Source organism: Cuculus canorus, chromosome Z, assembly GCF_017976375.1.
Source record: "Cuculus canorus isolate bCucCan1 chromosome Z, bCucCan1.pri, whole genome shotgun sequence".
NCBI lineage: Eukaryota > Metazoa > Chordata > Aves > Cuculiformes > Cuculidae > Cuculus > Cuculus canorus.
In genome coordinates this window covers 55497182-55518202 of record NC_071441.1, presented here as the reverse complement: position 1 = coordinate 55518202, position 21021 = coordinate 55497182, and the positions used below count along the sequence as shown (strand labels likewise).

Sequence of the window (21021 nt, the reverse complement as noted above, 5' to 3'; positions counted from 1 at the left end):
AGTGCCCCCATGTGTCACCTAACAGCCCCGTCACAACAATGGGGGTACTCTGAACTGCTGCAGGAGATAAAACATGGCAGCTGTAAGGGCCATGTGTTGGTGGGCAAGGAGCTTGGCACCCAGATCTGGGCAACCTTGCCTGCAGAGCTGCTGGTGAACAGCCTGCACAAGCTGGTGGTAGGTGCCCACTACATCCACGAGTGCAGCCCTGAGCTCTGGCTGCCTCTGCCTGCACTGCTGGCAGTGTGTCACCTGGAAGCAGGCCACTGCCAGCTGAACCAGGTGGTCGAATGTCACCTTCAGCACACCCTGCAGCTCTTTGAGGGGCTGCTCTGTTTTCAGGAGCTCCTGACAACTGGAGAGCAGGTCCTGTGAGGCTAGTCCAAGGGCACCTTTGCTCTCAGCACCCTGCTCTGCACATTGATCTTGCACGTGGGTTCCTTGTGTCCCAGAGAACTTCCCCACAACCTCCTGAAGCTCTGTGGTGTAGTCTAGGAAGCAGGAGAAATCTGCAGGGCTCATCCGTGCTTGGTCCTTCAGATGACTGAGGGCTTGGACATGAGGGTCCCACCACACCATGTCCCTGGCAATGGAAACTGGGTAACTGCCCAGTGGAGTCCCAGAGAGACTGCAGCTGCTGGATGGTGGGATGGTGAGGGGCGCCAGAAATGTGCTGCACACGGGAACAGTGGTTTCATGCTCCCCCTTGTCATCAGGCCTGTGGAAGCAGCTGATGTAGGACAGCCGACAGCCGCATTTGTCCATCCCAGGCTGTGGTGATGTCTTTTTCATCATGGAAAAACACAAGGATCTGGTCATGGTGGGGTCAGAAGGGGTCTGCTCATCCTTGTGGTTAAAGCAGAGGAAGGAGTGTTTTGAAGCCTCATTACCTCCTGCTCTTTTCCCCAGTGATCCCAAGAGAATTGAGCCTGGGATGGAAAGCCCTACAGATGAAGCTAGAGGAAAGTCCACCTCAGTAGCCTGTTCACTATGAAGAGGAGTCTGAACAGGCTGTGGCTGTCTGTGAGCAACATTTCCTACATCTTTTCTGGGCTCTCTTTCATCCAGCCCCTGGCTGCTTACCAATTTTTTCTCAAGGGGTGGTCCAGCTGGGGATGTTTGCATCTCCCTTCTGACAGCATCAGCCCCTAGGCACCCACCATTCTTCTGGGAGGCCAAATCCTCTAGTTGGATATCTGCCCTTTCCTGAGATGGGCTGGGCAATGTGAGGTCTGCCCTCACCCCAAATGAGCGCAAGGAAAGGCGAGTTATAACCCCTGAAGTGGTGATGCAATCTGCTAAGAGCTGGGTTGCATCGGGAAAACCTACATGATTTTTATCATGCACTTTCCGTAAGGTCTCATGGTTTATCACTTGTCTGGTTTTTGCCTGTGAGAAGACACCGTCACAGCTGTTTTCAGCAAACTGGTCCTGACTAGCTTTTTCTTCACAGGGAGCCAGAACAGCCTGCTCACACGCTGCTTGCCTCCCAGCAGTGGGGAGCAGCTCCTGGGGCACCTCTTGGGGAGAGACCATGCTGGAGCTGTGAGCCAATGGTGGCAATGCTTGTTCATTAGCATGGCAGGTCACCTCTTGGCCCAGGAATGGCAGTACATCACCAGCCTTGTGCTGGGCTGGCATCACCTCACCCACCTCCTCCTGTGCACCTTGAACCACACTGGTCTTCTCATTTGGCCACCCAGCATTTGTCCTCATGGAGAAACCTTCCTGCGCAGCTCTGCTTTGTCCCCCAGGAAGCGGCACATCTTCCCCCAGACACAGGAGAGGTGGATGTACAGCATGTACAGGTTGGAGACCACAGTCCACAGGTGTGGCAATGCCTGTGCTCTCCTCCCTGTGCCAATCACCCTGCAGGCGAAGAGCTGAGATGGAAGAAACCACTGAGTCAGTCACTGATTTTGTTTCCATGGTGTCAGGCTCCATTTCCATCAGGTCAGAGGATGGACTTGTGCTAACAGTATCCCTTTGTGCCTGGATGGCAGCAGGAAATCTCAGCTCTGCATCCTTCCTCATGTTCTCTGAGGAGGATGGAGCCAGGGGCTGAGCAAGGAGTGGGGCGGGAGGTGGCCATGAGCAACAGCTCTGCAGAGAGCCTGGCAAAGCCAAGGGGAACGTGACCTGCGAGGTGTAATCTGTTTTCAGGAAAGATCTCCTCTTCCTCAGGCTTTTGGCATATGTCAGCTCCTTCTCCTTTCTGTGTTTCTCTCTCACTGTCTGCCTTGTCATCATGTTTTCCCCCAAGCTGTAACACCTTGGTTTCTTTAGGATGCAGGAGTTGTCATCTGTGCCCTCCTGGGATGTCATATTGTAGCCTGCTGACAAGAAAAAAAAAACATGCAAGTCAGGAAATAGCCCTAGGCAGCAGAATACCCATGCAGCCATGCAGTGGGCCAAAAAGCTCTTCCACAGGTCCTGGCACTGCAAACATAAATGTTTGCCAGCAAAGCCTAGCTTCCAAGTGCCAAACTTAGCTGCCTCTTATGCTACAATCAAGCACCTACTTGGAATTGGCTATGTCAAGAAAAATAAAGCAGTCTGGGTCTGTGGCTACACCAAGTGAAGTTCAGGATTAATGATAAAGAGCGCTGTGTAGCCTCTCCCCTTGTTTACTGGAATCACTCCATTCAACTGCAGGTAAAGCTATAATTCCCGAGTTAAATTTGGTGAATTGGCAGCAGCTGCAGAGCACCACCGACAGATTTAGTAACAGTGAACAGAAGCATTATCAGAAATTCCCAGCCTGGATATTCAGATGATAAAAAATTGCAGATATTATAATTTTGTGCCTGAACATGATATTGTTACTGTGCATGAATGCAAAAGCCAACATTGCTCTAGCTACACAAAAGAATTCTGAAGAAGTTCTGCTAATGTTGACAGAGCTAATTATTTCAGAAATCAGAACCTTCTCTTTTCTGAGAAAATACAACTACCTTGGAGCTGCTTAGCCACAGGGTTCCTTGACCCACCCTGATCCCAAAATTGTTTTTAGTCTTGGGGTTACAAGGGACAATAATGTTTCATAGGTTTTCACTCTCCTCATCTTGCAAGAAGATAGGAGAGTGGAGGTACTGCTTGACAGTAGGAATAGCTGCCATAAAGCTCCACGTCAGTGCAAGGACACTCATTTCTCTCCTGTTCTGTTTCTGGGACTCATCGCTCTTCTCATCACAGAAGATTCAGCCTACGTGGAAGGATGCACAGAACTTACTTATGCAGCATATTGGCTTCAGGACTAGGCAGAGCCAGACAAAATGGAATTCTGGAATTCTTGCAGAAACCTGGGGACTTTCCAGAATGCCAAACTCACTTGAAAACTGACTTTTTTTTTTTTTTTCTGGGATGCAATGCTTGGATCTGATGACAAATCTCCTTGCAGAGTTGCAGGTCTGACCTGTGTGCACATCCATGGTATTTCTGCTGAAAAGTGGCTTATGAAGAATGGGTGTTCAAAGATCCTTCAAAAATCTTGGGAAAACTATGAAAAGCTGAAAGATGATCCCCCTAGGAAGACTGACATGGGGAAACAGACAACACCCAAGCCCAGGAAGGAGATCTGCAATGAGTGGGTGAAGGTATACCTGCCAGGACGTCTGGAGGGCTGAGCCTGTCTGCAGCATCATAGAACTCCTCCTCAGAGCTGGTATCTCCAAAGCCTGGGGGTGGCTCCAACGTGAAGTCATTCGCCTCTGCCATCAGCTGTGCTCCACTTGGTGCCTTCTCCTGCACAGATTCGTCTTTCCAAGGACTATTTTGTGGGCTGTGACTGGTGTTGCTTCTGGCCACGCTGCCTGCAGGGGATATGCTGTAGCACAAACTGTAGTAGCCCATGGTGTTTCCCTCACACAGCTTGGCCTCCAGTACAGACACACCAATGTCCTCCCCTCTCTGCTCAGAAGGGCCCTCTTCACACCCAGGCTCCTCTGCACATGGTACCTGCAAGAAACAGAAGTAGTCTCCAGTTTCTGCCCTGCTGGAGCCTCCTGCAGCACGAACGGGGAAGAAGCTCTTGTCTGAGCTACTCATCTCCTGCACTGTTGGTGTGCAGAACTGGAAGAACTCTGGCCTGGAGGAAGAGCAAGCTTCCAACTCATCTTCCTCCAGTGCATCCATAGAGTCACTGGAACCACTTGTCTTAAATCCTCGGCTCTCAGTGTTGGCTGAATCTGAAGCCTCGGATGTGCTGTCTGTTGCATTGTCACCTCTGTTGCCTTGGTCACTGCCTCCAGCTTGGGGCTTTGTGCTATCCTTCTCCAGGAGCTCTGGTAGCTCCTCCTCGTTGCACACAGGATGGGTGCTGCTGTATGCTATGGCAGCGTCCAAGCAATGCTCTGAGGAGGAATCCAGGTCCCAGGAGTCTTCAGAGTCACTACAGGTTCGAGATGCGTACCCTAAGGTATAAACAGATCTATAAGCCTGTCCTTTGCAGTGGCAAGGAGGAACAGTCAGACAAGGGTTATGAGCTTGTCTGCACAGCAAGAACTCAGATCTAAGGAAGCTCTGTCCCCACTTTCTCATCAGCAAGCAAGGTGAAAACGCAATCTGGGCTGCTACACTATGACCTGTCAGTGGAGGCTCCTGCCTGCTCCGCCATGTTCTACTGCACAGCAGTACCAGACGCAGCTGCAGAACAGCAGCCAGCTAAGTTGGCGCATAAAGCCACAGTCTGCAGCCTCTATGAGGCTGGAGTTACCCTGACAAGAGACAGGACAGCATGACAAACAGATCCTGCCTCTCCTCGCTGAGGGATATTAGCAGAGAATTGTTCAGGAGGCTGGTAAAAGAGCACAAGCGCTCAGTGACAGGTTTGCTGTTTTGATGACAGGCACTCAGACTGCACTTCTTGGGAAAAGCTGACAATTACTGCTGTTCTTCCCCTGCTCAATATGTCTGGGGCTGATGGAAATCTGGCACTGCCTGCACCAAGACAGAGCCTTAATAATTTGCCGATGCCACTGCACACCCCTGGGCTAACGTTCTAGCATGATGCTATCCCCAGGAGGGAATAACACCTCTAATGCTGAAGGATCCTAACACTTTCATCCCATCCTTTGGAAAAAAAAAAAAAAAAAAAGGCTGTTTTTTAAAAACCTTCTTCAGCAGAGACACGGTGTGGTTGCTGTTTTTTCTCTCTCCAGGTAAATATGGAGACATTTGCATCCACGAACAGTCTGTAATAGCCAGTGATGAGGCAGACAAGGTCTTTTGCACCATTTGATTCCAGCAGCAGAGTCAGCACCTTTTTTTGCAGGGGAGAGCAGGAAGGGGAAACAGTAAAAAATGTTAGAATAGACAAATATTGCTTGTACCACAATCTCCAGGAAGGAAAATACTGCACACTAAAAAGCCATTCACTCTCTCCTTTACCACCATCAATGCAAAGTACTCCGTTTCTACATGAAGAACCACTTTTCTTCAGTCATTTTGTATTCTTCCTATGAGCATTCCCCTCTAAGACTGTTCTAAACCTTTTGTACCGATGACACCATCAGCTAAATGTCAGATTTTGAAAAGAACAAATGGTGTGACTGACTGCCCCATTGTTCTTTGGCTCTTACACAGCCACACACTGGCCATCACAGAAGCACTGCTTACCTTCAGATCTTGCAGGTAGATTTTCACCATGCTCACTCTCTCAGACTCTTCTGCAAGCTCCACCCTGCTGATGTTTGCAAACTCTGCCAGACTTGTTATGATGTTGAGCTTATTATTGATAATCTGGCTCACCCCATACTTGGCACCCACCAACAAGGCAACATACGATTCTCTGTCCTGTAGCTGTAGAGGAAGAAGTTAAACCTGTAACCACAATCTGAGCAGGAACCCCATTCACCTGTGCTGGGCAGGGACTCCTCAGCCACCCAACCTTTTGTTTTATCTTTTAGTGCTGAACTCTCTTTACAGCTGGGCTATAACCAGCTGCAAAGGAATCTCCTTATTACTTACAGGCTGTCAGGTCACTTGCTCCCGGCTGTACTCTTCTCTGTCTCAAGGACTGCCAGTTTCCCTGGGGCACGCAGCCCCAGAGATGCACTAGCCATCTAGCAGATCCAAAGAGGTGGTCAGCAGCAGGTTGCTATCACAGGGGTCACCTGGCAGGCTATGCCAGATGGACTTAGTGGGACCTATTGGAGCTGGCTGAAACTTCAGGAAGGTGTTTTTGGTTTTGGAAGAAATGTCAATGCTTTCTGTTAGGATCAGATACTTAAAATGAATTAACGCCCATGTAGGTTGGCAGAAATATTTCAATGTGCACACAAATGTAAACCCAGACATTACTGCATTCCATCAGTAAGTTCCTCCTCTGATACAGGCCTACCTACACAGCTCAGTTCTCTGTACGAAACAGCGATTGTTCCACAGTTCAGTACAGATCCGAGTGGGGATAGGCAAAAAAAACCCAAGAAACCTCTAGTGAAAAGACTAGTGTTCCTTTTTTGCAGTAAGGTTTAAGCATGGCCAATACCTTTTCAAGAGTCTTTGACAGTGTCCCCACCCTCAACCTCTTCAGTATTTTATGACACACAAGTTATAGACAGAGCTCATCTGAAGACCAAGAGTCAGGGGTTTCGATTAGAAAAATTACTTGCACAACTACTGCATGGGCTGGCACTTCAATGGAACCCTGTCCTGGGCCAGGCAAAAGTGGTATGGCTGGAGATGGCTGAAACAGCATCACCAGAGATAATGTTATGTTTTCTATGAGTATCAAAGCAAAGACGGGGAAGGAGACTCAGTGAGAGGTTGCTAGTCTCACATCAATCAATTTAGAAAAATATTTGAATATTTCTGCTTTACATAGGGTTCACCTGGTTAAGACATGATCTTATGCACTGCTGGAGACAGAGGATTAAAACTGCTTCTTGTGCCCTATCTTTGCAGCTTTCATCTGAATACACTGCTATAAGAGATGCACAAGCAACGCATTAAGACAGTATGCCAAAGCCCAATTACATAAATAAAAAGCACTCATACCATCATTGTGGCATTAAAGATCTTCCCATTGTACATCTTCAGGTCTCCCAGTATTTGCAAGTAGCACAGGCGCACTTGGACTGCTGCAAGCATATGCTTTGTTTTGCAAGAGAAGAAATAATGTTTAGAAACATGACAGACAAATAAGATTTGCCAGGAAGCCTGTAGGCTAGATTGTGTTCTTTTCATATAGGATTAGTATTTGACCAACACATCTAGCTTGGCCTGGACAGGTGCTACCACATCTGCCATCTGGCAAACCCACAAGCAAACTGCAACAGAACAGACTATGCAGGAAAATTATGGTGTGTGCGCAGCAGAGGAGAGTACAAGACGAAAGGATGAGAGAAAACCCACAAAGAGAGGAGGCCCACAGAGGGAAGACATTGCCTCTTTGGCCCCAAGAAATGCTGCTGCCATCCTGGGAGGCACCTTGAACCCAGGGAATGCACGTTACCTTCTGCCGAGGGTCCAGCAGCACCTGGTTCCGCTTCATGTGGTAGCTGATGGCTTTCTTGATATCCTTCCCTCTCATATTTCGAAGCAAAGTTGGTGAGACGAAGTTTTCAATTCCCCAGTCCCTCCTGCCAGGAAGATGCGAAGGGATTAAAAGGAGTCCCAGCTATGCTGTCCCCCAGCAACAGAGGAATGTGCAGAAGGGCAGCTGGCTAAAGGCAGGGAAGGGGAAAGGCACCAAGGAAGTCCAGGGTCTGACAAGCTTCAGGGTAGGTGATGTTACAGGTCTACACAGCTGATGCAACATGACTACCTTACTCAAATTCACTTCTGTGCGCATCTGCTACTGATTCAGGAGATGGGGTTGGAGGAACACTCATTTTCATGCAGAACGCCTGTTTTAACATGGTAATACAAGAGACAATCTACAAGCTTAGTATGGTCCTAATCTGTCCTTGCCACATAGAGGATGAAGATTCTCTTTATGTTACTTTTGTTACAAGATTATTACATTTTAACATCTCTAGTTCCCTAGAAGAAAAAACACCGGCCATCTATTCCGCTGAAAAGTTTATTCAGCCCAAGCTTTAATTATCCAGGAAATAAGAATGCTGCAGTTTTCTATAGTCACTTCTCACTCTCCACGAACTGCGTGTGGTTGGGTATGGCTGGTTGTAGGCAAGGAATTGGTGGTGCTTGCATGGGCTCGCAGAAGCTCAATGGTGCCGTTACCAGAGAAATGTCCGTTACTTAATGATTGGCCCATCACAAGTTCTTACAGCAGGGTTGCTCTTTAGGGCAGGTGCAGTATAACAGCATTGACATGCAGCTCAGCACACCTGCTGCTTGTGAAAGCATTCTTCTGTATTTTTTCCAGATCCCGTTACTTCACAGGAGTTACCACATACACTGAAATCATGTATTTCTGAAATAGTTCTTAGCAGATGAAGAGCTGTGAAGTACGGGCTGTGCAAGGCTCATGATCCTCTCTCTCAACTACAGCATGAAATCTCAGTTTATTGGCAGGAGCAGCCTGGTAACCGTAGTTATGTGAGAGACTGCCAATTTCTTATTCCTGCTCTAGCTACAGATCAGAACCTCTCTGCTTAGGCACATGCCCAGTTGTTATACTGTGAATACTATTTGAGCAGCCCAGCAGATTAAAGAGAAGGAAGCTTTGTGAAGCCACCTTGACTTCGAATGACTGGCACAACTAAGAGATTGCAGTCTCTTTGGGGCAGAGATACTCTTCTATCCAAAGGTTAACACTGGGCAAACACAGAGGTGATGCCACTTTTAGTTGGCTCCTTCTTTTGCCAGGCTTTGTCACAACTTACCACAGAAATTTTGGAACTTACTCAATGTATTTCAACGATACTTTCTGTGGCTGAGCACAAGCATAAATCCTCTCTTGTATGTGCAGAGCAGCCAGACGTAATGCCACACTGCATTTCATTTCCACAGCAAATCTTTCCTGGAGCACATCACTGCAGCTCTAGAACAAACAGAGCTGAGTTAGCATGAAGAGAGAAAGTACAGAAGTCAGGATAAGACCTCTGAAACCATGTATCAAATAAAGGGAACCACCCAGCTCATTTCAATCTCATTCTGATAAAAACTGAAGCAGGTAATTTGATTCAAGAATTTAAGGCAAGTTGAACCCAAATGGTCAGTTCTTAAGTACTCTGCATTCCATATCCATATAACTGAACTATATGTTCAGTATATAGTCTGAAGTATGTTTTGTTTTAAAGCAGAAATGAAAATGGAGTGAGTAGAGTTCCTGCAGCATGGAATGCCTCAGTTTCACCTGCAGATAGAGATATTCGAAGGCAACTGGGTCGTCCTGCAGAAGGTCTAAGGGATCCTTTGGGACAAAGCAAACTCTGAAGAGGCACCGGTAGTCATGAGATTCTCTTTTTTGGACCACCTGCAACACACAGAGAGTGTCATGCTACAACGACTGCTGTAGTCTCTCCTTTCATAAATGCATGGTAAGCCTTCTGCCTGTGTGAACTCACAGAAATCATTTAAAGTTTGACACAGTTTGACACAGTTTCTCACAGCATTCTGCTTCAGAAACCGTCAGCCTCTGGCCTGGACAGGCACACACTCTCCTGGGTTGAAAACTGGTTGGATGGCCGGGCCCAGAGAGCGGTGGTCAATGGAGTTAACTCCAGCTGGAGGCCAGTTACAAGTGGAGTTCCTCAGGGCTCAGTACTGGGTCCAGCCCTGTTCAATGTCTTTATCAATGACCTGGATGAAGGCATTGAGTGCACCTTCAGCAAGTTTGCAGATGACACTAAGCTGGGAGGAAGTGTCGATCTGCTGGAGGGTAGGGAGGCTCTGCAAAGGGATCTGAACAGGCTGGACTGCTGGGCTGAGACCAATGGCATGAGGTTTAACAAGGCCAAATGCCGGGTCCTGCACTGGGGGCACAACAACCCTATGCAGCGCTACAGACTGGGGGAAGAATGGCTGGAGAGCTGCACGGAAGAGAAGGACCTGGGGGTAATGGTTGACAGCCGACTGAACATGAGACAGCAGTGTGCCCAGGTGGCCAAGAAGGCCAACGGCATCTTGGCTTGTATCAGAAATGGGGTCACCAGCAGGTCCAGGGAGGTTATTCTCCCTCTGTACTCAGCACTGGTGAGACCGCACCTCAAATACTGTGTTCAGTTCTGGACCCCTCACCACAAGAAGGATGTTGAGGCTCTGGAGCGTGTCCAGAGAAGAGCAACAAAGCTGTTGAAGGGGCTGGAGAACAAGTCTTACAAGGAGCGGCTGAGAGAGCTGGGGTTGTTTAGCCTGGAGAAGAGGAGGCTGAGGGGAGACCTTATTACTCTCTACAACTACCTGAAAGGAGGTTGTGGAGGGGAGGGAGCTGGCCTCTTCTCCCAAGTGACAGAGGACAGGACAAGAGGGAATGGCCTGAAGCTCCGTCAGGGGAGGTTCAGGTTGGATATCAGAAAAAAATTCTTCACAGTAAGAGTCATTGGGCACTGGAACAGGCTGCCCAGGGAGGTGGTCGAGTCGCCTTCCCTGGAGGTGTTTAAGGAACGGGTGGATGAAGTGCTGAGGGACATGGTTTAGGGAGTGTTAGGAACGGTTGGACTCGATGATCCAGTGGGTCCTTTCCAACCTTGTGATTCTGTGATTCTGTGAGAGCTACTGGCAGGTGGGATGGCTCCATAATAGCCCTTGTCCTTAGCAAATACAAGGAGACATTGCTAGTCTTTGTAATTTTATCTTAGAGGCGGTTTTTTTCTGTTTTTTTTTTTGCTTCTCCCTGTGGTAGCTTGGAAGTCCTTTGACAGCAAAACTTCATTAAATATCCATTGATCTCATATACTTGCAGTATAATCAGGACAGAGGCTTCAAGGCTGTATGATAATGACAGAGGAAGGGTCAAGCTTTTCTGCTTTTAAGTTGTCATAAGATGCAGCAGCCCTTAACAGACACTTGGATCATCATCATAACGTCAATACAATGTTAAGACCTCTGGGTTATATCTTAGCATATTCTATTCTGAGCAAATCCCATACAAGCTTACTAACTGAAAGGAAGCAGAAATTCTCAGGCACATGCGCTCAGTGGTTTGACAGTGTTAGTTACTGAACCCTCTGTATCACAGTGGATCACCAACCAACAAAGTGAACATCATGGAGAATAGACTCCCAATTAGGCATATTCTCACAAATTAGATTAGCACAGAATTACTAGTAGAGCAACAGAATTACTAAAAGAGATAACCTCATGTTCACAGGACAGAAACTTTTGATTTACAATTTAATCCAAGTGTCACCTGTCTGGGTTAACTCTCTGACTACCTAGGGAACTGTAAATAGCTGGATACACAGCTATTTAAAGACTCTCAAACAGTCGTCTTTAGATGAGCTTATCTGACCCGTAGCACAAAGCACGTGCATCCCCAATTGCTCACCACAGTCCAATAACAGCCCGTGGGTACTGCTTGGTGGGCTTTCTAAACAGTGAGAAGCTTCTGAAAGTGCCATTTCTCCAGGGGGTCTGGTTAATGCAGTGGTAACACATGCAACAAGCAGCAAAAAGAGGACAGCAGCTCTGGAGGGTGAAGAGCTGAGCTCTCTTTGCACCTCGCTGGCCACAATTCACCAGTGCTAGTGCCCCCGAGCCCCCAGAATGGCTACAGGGCATGGAAGGGGCTCTCCTCACCTGCTCGATGAGCTCCTCCTCATGCAGCAGGTGGATCTTTGCCACATTGTACTGCTCCTCCAGAGCAAGGCCAAAGTGCAGAATGTTCTGGATGGACAGCTTCTCCTTCAAGGTGAGAACAATGTCCTAGGAAGGGAAGGCACATAGATGGTCAAACAGAATTCAGACACAGTTGCTGAGCACTGTTAGCACACTGCATGAATGTGGATGATCTTAGCCTGCCTGCTGAAAGGGCAGCGGCCAGACAAAATTCTCTGCAGCCAAGAACGTGCTTGATACTACCACACAGAACAAAATTTTTAGTGCTCTTTCACGGGAAAACAGTGCCTACATGGAATACTGCCTTTATCTCTTCGGTGACAGCTTCTGAACACACTGACTCAGACAAACAACAAGGTTAGAGAAAACCTGCAAGTTCATCAGAAGTGCAGGTACAGGAGATGGCAACCTGTTTGGGAAACCAAGCACAAGCTTGGCAGTTAGCTGCCAAGCACCATTCCTAAGCAACAAAGGAATATGCCAGCCAAGCAGTTGGCAGCATGGTGGTCAGCAACACTCGTGTCTACTGATGCAAGCCAGATGGTAAGGAAGAGAGTTAAGAGAACTGCAGAGGAAACAAAGGAAGGGCAGATAAAGAGAGGACAACGCATTTCAGTACATCAGGAACACAAGGCAGGGAAACTGCAGCTTGCTGTGTTAAGAGTGATTCTGTGATTCTGTGATTCTGTGAGTGCAGTAAGATGCAAACTTTGATGCAACAGGCATCAAAAGCCATTTCTTAAGAGTTGCATGTCCTGGGCTGGTTCATGCTGAAAGTTCTGGCTTTACAGTTGGCAGTTTGGTGGTATCAAGCACTTTTTGTCATCCTTGATCCAAATGCTTGCAGTTACCAATTCTAGCTCTCTAGAACTCTAAGACACTTTAAGAAACTATAAAGAGAAAACTACCAGATAAAAAATACTTCTCCTCAGCAAGAAACAAGAATTTGAGAGCATAATTGAAAAATATTACCAAATATGACTGAAACTGGTGTTTCAGTTGTATGGAGAATTCTGTTGGAATACTGTGTCATGGAAGTGACTAGGTTTATTTCTGACAAACAGAAAATACTACATAAGGCTTGACTGAGTACAAATTGAAAGAGAACTCTCTGACTCACTCAAGCCTCTTGAGGTAAGCATAAATGTTTGAATCATCTCAAAATTTAGGCAAAGTTCTTTCAAACAGCTGAAGAATTTTGGAAGACACCTAACTTAGGTTATTTTTAGGTAAATTTTACCCATCTGAGTGTTACTGTGAAGACACTGATGAGGGTTGTACTCAACTTCGGTACGGAAAAAGTTTGCTGCAGATCAGACATGAGCAACTCAAGTCATGCATAAAGAGCTAATCCATCTTTTAGAAATTCATCTCTTGCAAGTGGGCACTCAACTCTTTCCTTACAATTAATCTCCCTTCTTCTTAGTACCTCTTTGCTTTATTTCATTATTTTCTTCTCCTCTGCACTGCAAGTACGAGACTTAGAGAGACATAATTGCATGGGAGACCACAATGGTTTTGTAAACTTTGGATGAACTAGACAATAAAGCACTTCTTTTTGAGGAAAGTTTTTAGTACATTATAAATAAAATCTCCTTGCTTTTCCCCTTAATATTCTTTGAGCCTGTTAACTCCAGAATGACTGTCCATTGTGCATCTTTTCCACAGTAACTGCACTGCTACAGGTCACGACATATCTTTTAAAGAAATTATGGCCTCTAATCACTGTTTACAGGCAAATCTTATTAACTCCAACATAAATACTGAGCAACTCTAAAGATCAGGCTAGAAAATCTTGAAGTTTATATGCCTATGTCTAAACATGACAATTAGAGAAAGTGATAGATTAATGGCTCAGTACCTTGTATTTTGAAAGTAATTATGGTAACCTCTCTATGATGCCTCCAAGCACAAGTCATCCTAGAGAGGTGACACTGCTTTTCCATCTCAAGGGTTAATAATTTTTTATGTTAATGCGTTCACCAGTGCAGAAATGAGACTGGAACACAGCCACTTTAAGTAACAACTGCTACAATTTCACTTGCTGAGTTCACATCACATCCAGACCTGGACTTCACTGTCCAGGTCCCAAGCCAGGAGATTTTTTTCTCCTTCTCAGGGATTCACATTTTCACTGCTACATTAAGCAATCTCCTCTGTATTCTGCCATGTGGTTTCCAAGGAAAGCAAAGTTTGTACGGACAGCTGCTGATATGCCACTTCCCCACCAACCTGTCCTCCTGGCCAAATTCAGTCACACTTCACAAAGCTGTAGTGGTCTCACAGCCAAGTTCCACAAGTTCTGTGAAAACTGGTTGCTGAGAAGAAAACAGGTGAAGCAAAGCAATGCCTCCTCTGCAGGGAGGGCATGGAATATCTAGGAAGCTTAGCATCAGTAGCCATCCACCTCCCACTAGCTGGTCATTACACAAGAAGCTGCAAGTTCCACTGCATACACCTTTGATACTGGATTGAATTCAGGTGGTGGGAACAAAGAGACAATTGAGCATCATTACCTTCACAGTAGTGCTTGTCTCAAACCTGAATGCCTTCGTCTGTCCGTTTTCCAAGTATACCTTGAGAACGTTGGGCATACAAAGAAGAGAATTCCCCTGCAGAACAAAAGCAACAGCAGTAATCCTTGGATGTTAAGCCTTTGGGCACGAGGCTGCTCTGCCTGACGCAGCACATCATGGTGTAAATGAAAATCTTTCTCTGCTTTTGCTATCCTTTTCTGTGGCACCAAGCTTTACTCCTAGATTATGCTTCTGGCACAGAACAAAAGAAAGAAAGCAAAAGAAATACCTTCACCATAAAACTCCAGCCAGTGCAATAGTTGCATAGATATACCCATTGTTCAGTTCCCACATGAAGATCTGGCAGAAACCAAAAGCTGGGAGCCATCCATCCTACTTGTTACCAGAAAAGCATCGATGTCTGCTGGAAAAGCCATCTTCCCATTACCAGGTGTAAGGCAGCACTAACCCCCACACTGACACCTTCCCACTGGCAGCAGCCATGAACAACTCAAGAGCTACCCAAACCCTTCATGCTACCACGAATAGATCTTGCACACCATGGGAAGGCTGTAAGATTCAGCTAAACATGTAGTAGTACTTTTAATGAGCATTCCCCAAAGATTTGTGACTCTAGGGCTTCACAAACAGGGCATGATGTCACCACAGTTTCTTCAGGTAGGTCTTAAATGCATTAGACAAGACAATGACTCCCAGATGAAAAGCACCTCCATTGGGTGCTCTGAGAAGGGCCTAGGAAATTGGCCTCTGTCCTTCTGGGGCTTCCTCCTTCCACCTAGAGCTGGAACTTTCAGCCTTCCACCTCAGTCCAATAGTAAAGCTCATCTGCACCTTTCTTCTTGTTTTCAGCCTTATTACTCTTATTGTTCAATGCTGAGAAGGTTCACTCCTCCAACCTTGGACTTCTTATTCAGTATATCTTTCTTATGTTCTTGGACCAGCACATTCCTCTAATCTTAAACAGTTTACCTATTTGTCATGACAGTCTCAAGCTGAGAATGGCATTTCTAAAATGGTCTCTCCTATGTTACATTTTCTGTGCAACACTTCATAAATCTCACAGCCTCCGCCCCTATCAAGTCCATGGGCACTTGATAGAGTGGCCAAATACCCTGGAAGTGCTACCAGAAAAAATACAAAACACTTCTGAAAATTGTTCCTTTTTCCTTCCCTGTTTTGTGGGGTTCAAGCTGCCTACAGTCACCACTGAGGAAAAAAGAGTGAACACTGTCGTTATCCCTGAGCCCAGGCTTTAACTCCTTCATGTTAAGCAGAACAGATATATCACATCTTTGACAGGCTTTGGGTGCTCCATCGGTTTCAGAACAGTGATGCTGGTTTACACTGCACATTTCCCACAGCTACAGATTATCATGTGAATGGAGCCTTGCATAGCCAGCACACACCAGAACTTGGAATCTATATAGAAATTCACATACAAATTAAGTATCACCACTATCTTGGTCAGATCCAATTAGCTGTCCAGAACACCCAGATGGGACTTCTCTCCTTTTGCACAGGCTCCAACAGACTACTATGAATTAATTCTGAAAGCTTCTCTTATGGCTTAAGCACCTGTACTCTTCTTATCTCGTCTGGTGCAAGGTTGATTTACTCCATGTTACAGCTAAGCCCATACTTCTAATTATAATCATACACTGACTGATGCTGACCAGAGCATCCTGAGGGACCCGCCTCTTGCATACCATTCAGTTATATGGAAATATATAATAAGTTTGCAACAGAAAATGGAGGCTGGATAACATTGAGGCTTATTAACAATTTATGTTCCTGAACTGGAGTTTCAGGTTTCAGCTGCAAAAGGCAGTCTCTGGGTTCCTTCCAGTTGCCACAAAGATCACTTAGTAATGCTCCATTAAGACGACAAGAGTAGTATATTTACTGAAACAGGAGGCTTTGCAGTTTTTCAGGGCTATAATAGCAATTTTGGCTGTCTTGATACATCAGTCTGCTGAAAGGAGATCAGCTCTAAAACACTCAAGCAGAGTAGCTGTTGTCTATGGTGTCTTTTCCAGAAAGATGTCATAAATATACAACAAATTTATTTACTCTTTCTTTGTGCTAATCTCCTACTGTTCAAAACAGTGTCCATATCCAACTAGTGAAAAGGGAAGCTAACACCAGTGAGACCCCAACATCTGAATTGATTTCTCTTATCTTTATGTTCCCACTAAATGAACAGCAAACTATACATTGATTGTGCCCCTCCTCTGCACTCGCAAAGGTATGATTAATTTAGCTCAGCAGAACATCGATAGAGGGAGGCTTTGTAGTAAGTGCAGAGTACAGCATCATCTCAGGCAGTGCCTTCTTCGGACCTCTCAAGACTTACGTTGCAATCAGTAAGCGAATGGCACAGATCTGAGACCTCCACGTGCTGCAAACCTAGCACCCAAGCTCTGGCTAAAACAGCTCCACGGAAGCTCTCAAGCAGATGCCAGTGTGAACCCTCAGATACAAGAAAAAGTAGAGACTGTTGGCATTTTCAGGCCTGACTGTAACCCATGACCAGCCTTGCCCAAAGCCTCTCGGTCATCTCTGCTTGGGAACACTTCCAGAGCACATCCTCCTGCTCCCTGTTCTCTGCCTTGTGAGCTCTGCAGCCTGTGTGTCATCAGCTTGGTAACAACTTGGGACCAGATGCCTGGATGCATACACAGGGCAGACTAGCACAGCGACTGCTCTGCAGGTCCTGGCCACACTAACCCAGCTTGGCATCTGTCTGCAAGTGACCCATTTCTTCCTAGCCTGTAGTGCTCGTGGCGTCTGTTTGCAGCCATGCCCCACTGACCTGTGTGTGTCCATTCACCAGCACCTCCTCTGCGAATCGCACTTTCACAGGGTTTGTTTTCAGCCTTGCCCTCTTCTCTGCAGTAAGAAATGATGACTTAGGCCCGCCCTGAAAATGAACAGTATTTGGTTGGCAGCTCAGTCTGTTGCAGTTATGTACAAGAGGCAGAGGCTCACAGTGCAGGAAAGGGCATGATCATGCCCACACTGAAGCTGCTCGCTGCCTCACACTCACAGGAGCAGGTGCTGTCAGGAGTCTCAGCCTCCAGACTTGCCACAGCCCTTTTTAACCTGTCTGGGAGGTTGCTGCTTTCCAAATCCAAACCTGGCTGTCCAATACATGGATACGTATGCAACACATGCAGTACACACTCGTAATTTCACTGCATGTTAAACAGCTACTGTGTTTAACAACACAACCGTGTATGCAGCACTTCCCAGCTCAGCTGAAGCTTCTAGAACATACTCTCATACCATAAAAGTTTAAGAAAACTGCACAATGATAAAAAATCAACACAACTTCACTGCAATGTTGTCACATAACCACGCTCTCATAGTGATGGAGACCTACCAAGCTCAAAAGATGCCACATGAACAAGATGCCTAGGAACCACTGTGTTCTTGTGCTGAAATGTCTTGCCCTTGTAAGGCATGATATTCCCTAAGAAGGCAGTATCCTCCTAGACAACTTTGAGTGGAGCAATTCCTACACTCTTGCCAGAGGCACAGGTGCCTCCCAACTTGCAAGAGCCTCATCTTGCCCTGAGGCCATTTGGCAAGGACAGAGGAAGGGAGGCAGGCAGGGGTCCCTGTGCCTGACCAGCAAACCCTTCCAGAGTCTGCCAGGCTGTACAGGGCATCTTGCCTCACAGCTGCCCTGAAGAGGGCCAAGGCCTTCCACAACCCTTCTAGTATGGCCAGAGCAGCCCCGGCAGAGGCTCTGGTATCCATCAATGGGAGGCGTTACCTCTCAGCTATAAGCACAGCTGCCTTCAGTGTAGGGCAAGAGCCAACCCCAAACCCAAGATCAGCCTTGGCTGTATTTGGACGTGTCCTTAAAGTGACCTGCAAAGGAAAAAACAAAAATGGGTTCGTGTCCCATTTGCTTCTCAACAATGCACGAAGGCCTATGAAGGGTGTTCCAGCTCCTGTGAAGGTCTTTGCAAATCCTTCTCTCTCTGAAAAGCCATTGTATTTTTCTTCTTTTGGCAGGCATTCAGTTCTTACATAACTAACTCTCACTTTTTTCCTTGATCTTCACAGACAGATCAAGCACTGGCAAGACTGACAGCCAACGTACTATGCAAGGCAGATCAAATTAACAAAAGAGAGAAGACGCTGTTCAGTCAGTTAGCTTGAAGTTTTTATGGTCACATTGGCCTTGTGCACATCCATTGAGTGCCAACACCTGGGAAACTCTGGGCAGGAAAAATATATTTTCTCTGTAATGTATCTTTACAGAATGGCCAAGAAACCGTGTGACCTTAAGCCTGAAAAATCCAGTAACTCTTTTGAAGGAATTATCATTCTTGTTTCTAAGAATAAATTGAAGTAAAAAGAACCTTCAAACAAATGAGGGAGAAATCCCCCTCAGGCCACTTTCATACATTGTAAGAAGCCAAAAAGCACACAAACCCAATTTTGTCCTTGCTTTGCAGCTCAGCTTTTACACACATTGAAATCCATGTAGATAAACACATTATGATGTTATACAGGCCTTCTGGGGAATTTTACACTACAGGGATGGGCAATCAGCACCAGTTTCAGAATAAAACTTCGCTCTTGCTCCCAAAGTATGATTAAAGCCCACGTCTTGGCCCTTAACCAGACAGAAATTGGAGAAAAAGGGATAAGCTTCTGCAGTTTTCAGTAAGAAAAACCTCAAGAGCTTCCAACAAACCAAATGCTGAGCCTGCAGCCTCGGCAGCCTTTCACGTCCAGGGGTTCCTCATGGCCCAGAGAGCCCCAGCACATGGGAGGCACTCCAGGCTGTTCTTGGTGGGCTGGCCACAGCTTGCTGAGAAGATGTGCCCCCATCCCACAGGTGGTGTTGCCTCGCAGTTACTGATGGAGCCTGCAGCTTCAGGGAGCACAGGCTCAAATGCTCAGCAGGATCTGCAAAGCAACCCAGTCTCTGCACCCAGAGAAGCTGTGAGGAGTTACCACCGATTCTCCCCAAAACCTCCTCAAGGGCATGCATAAAAGCAGACGACCCTCGCAGCTCCCTCACAGGTTCCGTTGTGCCCTTGCATCCTACATGCCAGCTGAGCCACCCCACCTTCCCTGCGGGCCTCACTGCTGCCCATAGCCATCTGGGGCAGTGCTGCTGGGAGTGCTGAGAGTGCTGAAGAAAGGCCATTTACCGACGTGCAGCGCAGGATGGTTAGAAGGAGCTCATCACCGGCCTCCCTGTAACAGAGACATGCAGTCAGCCAGGGTCAGCAGCTGCCTGTGCCTTTCTCCTCACTGCTGCAGCAGACAATGCCTGTGAGGCGCCTGACCTCTCTGACACCCCTGCAAGGAAGGCTCTCAGTGAGGCAGGGTGCAGCCGACAAGCGCTGCCATGGCAGACGAAAGTGGGGGAACCCACTCTCCTGGGCTGCTGCGCCTGCCTCGTCCCTCTGGGGCAGGTGCCCACCAAGCGCAGTGCCCCAGGTGTAAATGCACCTTTACAACCCTTGGAGAGACTCGTGCCCCACACCTCTCCTCTCAGCCCTCTGCCACCCCGTCCCTGCAGGACCACACCTGATGATGTCTGCTGCTCGTTCGACAGACACATCATCCACCGACGTAGAGTTTATCAGGAGGAGCTGGTCACCTGGTTGTAGCTTCCCTTCAGCGGTGCTCCCTGTGGGCAACCAGCACACTGTTAATCATGACAGCAGTATACTGGCAGACTTTCTCCCTCCAAGGGTGTTCACTGCAACCTCCTCTTCCACTCAGCACCCACTTGCCTCAGCAACTGACTCTGGATGGCAAAATAAAGAGGTCAAAGGACATCGATGCCAGCTGCTGCAGCACTGCCTGTGTCTATGACACCCTGCCCGCTCTGTGTACTGTGGCCCCACGAGCTGCCCCTATGCACAGAAAATCACTATTGTGCGTGTCTGTTACCGTGTCACAGCCCACCACAAAGTCCTCAACACTCCCTGGCCGAGGTGCCGCAGGCTCTTGGGAAATCACAGGACAGCAGCATCACCTTGCCCTTCATCTGCCTGTGAGCCCACAGAGGCCTCTAGGGCAGCTGCTGCAGCTCCCTCTTTGCAGGGTGTGCAGTCTGGGCTGACCCTACGGATTACACCCCAGTGGCTGACCACTTACGGTGCACAGGCCAGAGCTCAGTGCTCCCGCCATGCTGCCACCCCGATGCTGCAGCAGTCCCCAGGAGATGCGGGCTGGATTCCCAGCATGGTGGCTTCCCTGTGAAACTCTGGAGAGCACAGAGAATGCCTCTTTAACCATGCTGTCTGTTGAGAGGACCCACAACATGGGAAAAAGATGGTTTCTGAGATTTGCTTTCTAGGAGAGCAACAGACACAAGACCCAAGAGGCTAAAGTGCAGGTGGACCTCTGGTCTGAGAAGGAGGCGTGTGCATACAGCCCTCAGCTCCACCAAAGCCAACCTGCTGGCTGTGGCACACTACTGAATTTCTCTGCCAGACAGATTTTCCCATGCACCTACCTAGCATCCGCTACCTGTCCCTCAGGAAAACCTCAGCACCGAGCAGCATACGTGAAAGGCAAAACAAAAGAACAATCACGTAGAATTAAACAAAAGGAATTTTAGCTGAGTGCTCCACAGCAAGGGACAGGACTTAAAAGAACAGCTTTCTTTGTGCCTCAGTTTTAATAAAATGTTGATTTCTTCCGATTAGGTAAAAAGAAAAGTGTAAAAGAAAATCTCTTTCCCCTCTTCTTAGTCCCGAAGACTCTCAGCTATTTTAGCCACTTTTCACATGGGAAGGTGTATAAAGAAAAAATTTACTCA

General features: G+C 47.2%; 1 protein-coding gene across 8 annotated transcripts in view; it reads right to left on the bottom strand.

Moving 5' to 3' along the window:
* Nucleotides 1–22: 22 nt before the first annotated feature.
* The window catches only part of FRMPD1 (FERM and PDZ domain containing 1), a 32937-nt gene continuing 11938 nt past the window's right edge, over nucleotides 23–21021 (bottom strand). For 5 of the 8 annotated variants that reach the window (XM_054054175.1, XM_054054177.1, XM_054054173.1 and 2 more), the window contains 13 exons: nucleotides 19779–19881; nucleotides 19397–19442; nucleotides 17035–17142; nucleotides 14202–14297; nucleotides 11647–11772; nucleotides 9263–9382; nucleotides 8811–8947; nucleotides 7454–7580; nucleotides 6997–7092; nucleotides 5617–5799; nucleotides 5113–5260; nucleotides 3603–4412; nucleotides 23–2336 (listed from right to left, as the gene is read on the bottom strand). In XM_054054175.1, the coding sequence (XP_053910150.1) occupies nucleotides 31–2336; nucleotides 3603–4412; nucleotides 5113–5260; nucleotides 5617–5799; nucleotides 6997–7092; nucleotides 7454–7580; nucleotides 8811–8947; nucleotides 9263–9382; nucleotides 11647–11772; nucleotides 14202–14297; nucleotides 17035–17142; nucleotides 19397–19442; nucleotides 19779–19881 (4406 nt within the window). In that variant the 3' untranslated portion in view covers nucleotides 23–30. Of the gene's footprint in view, nucleotides 2337–3602; nucleotides 4413–5112; nucleotides 5261–5616; nucleotides 5800–6996; nucleotides 7093–7453; nucleotides 7581–8810; nucleotides 8948–9262; nucleotides 9383–11646; nucleotides 11773–14201; nucleotides 14298–17034; nucleotides 17143–18000; nucleotides 18099–19396; nucleotides 19443–19778; nucleotides 19882–21021 lie in introns of those variants that run through there. The other 3 variants (XM_054054181.1, XM_054054178.1, XM_054054179.1) reach the window with 3 other exon arrangements.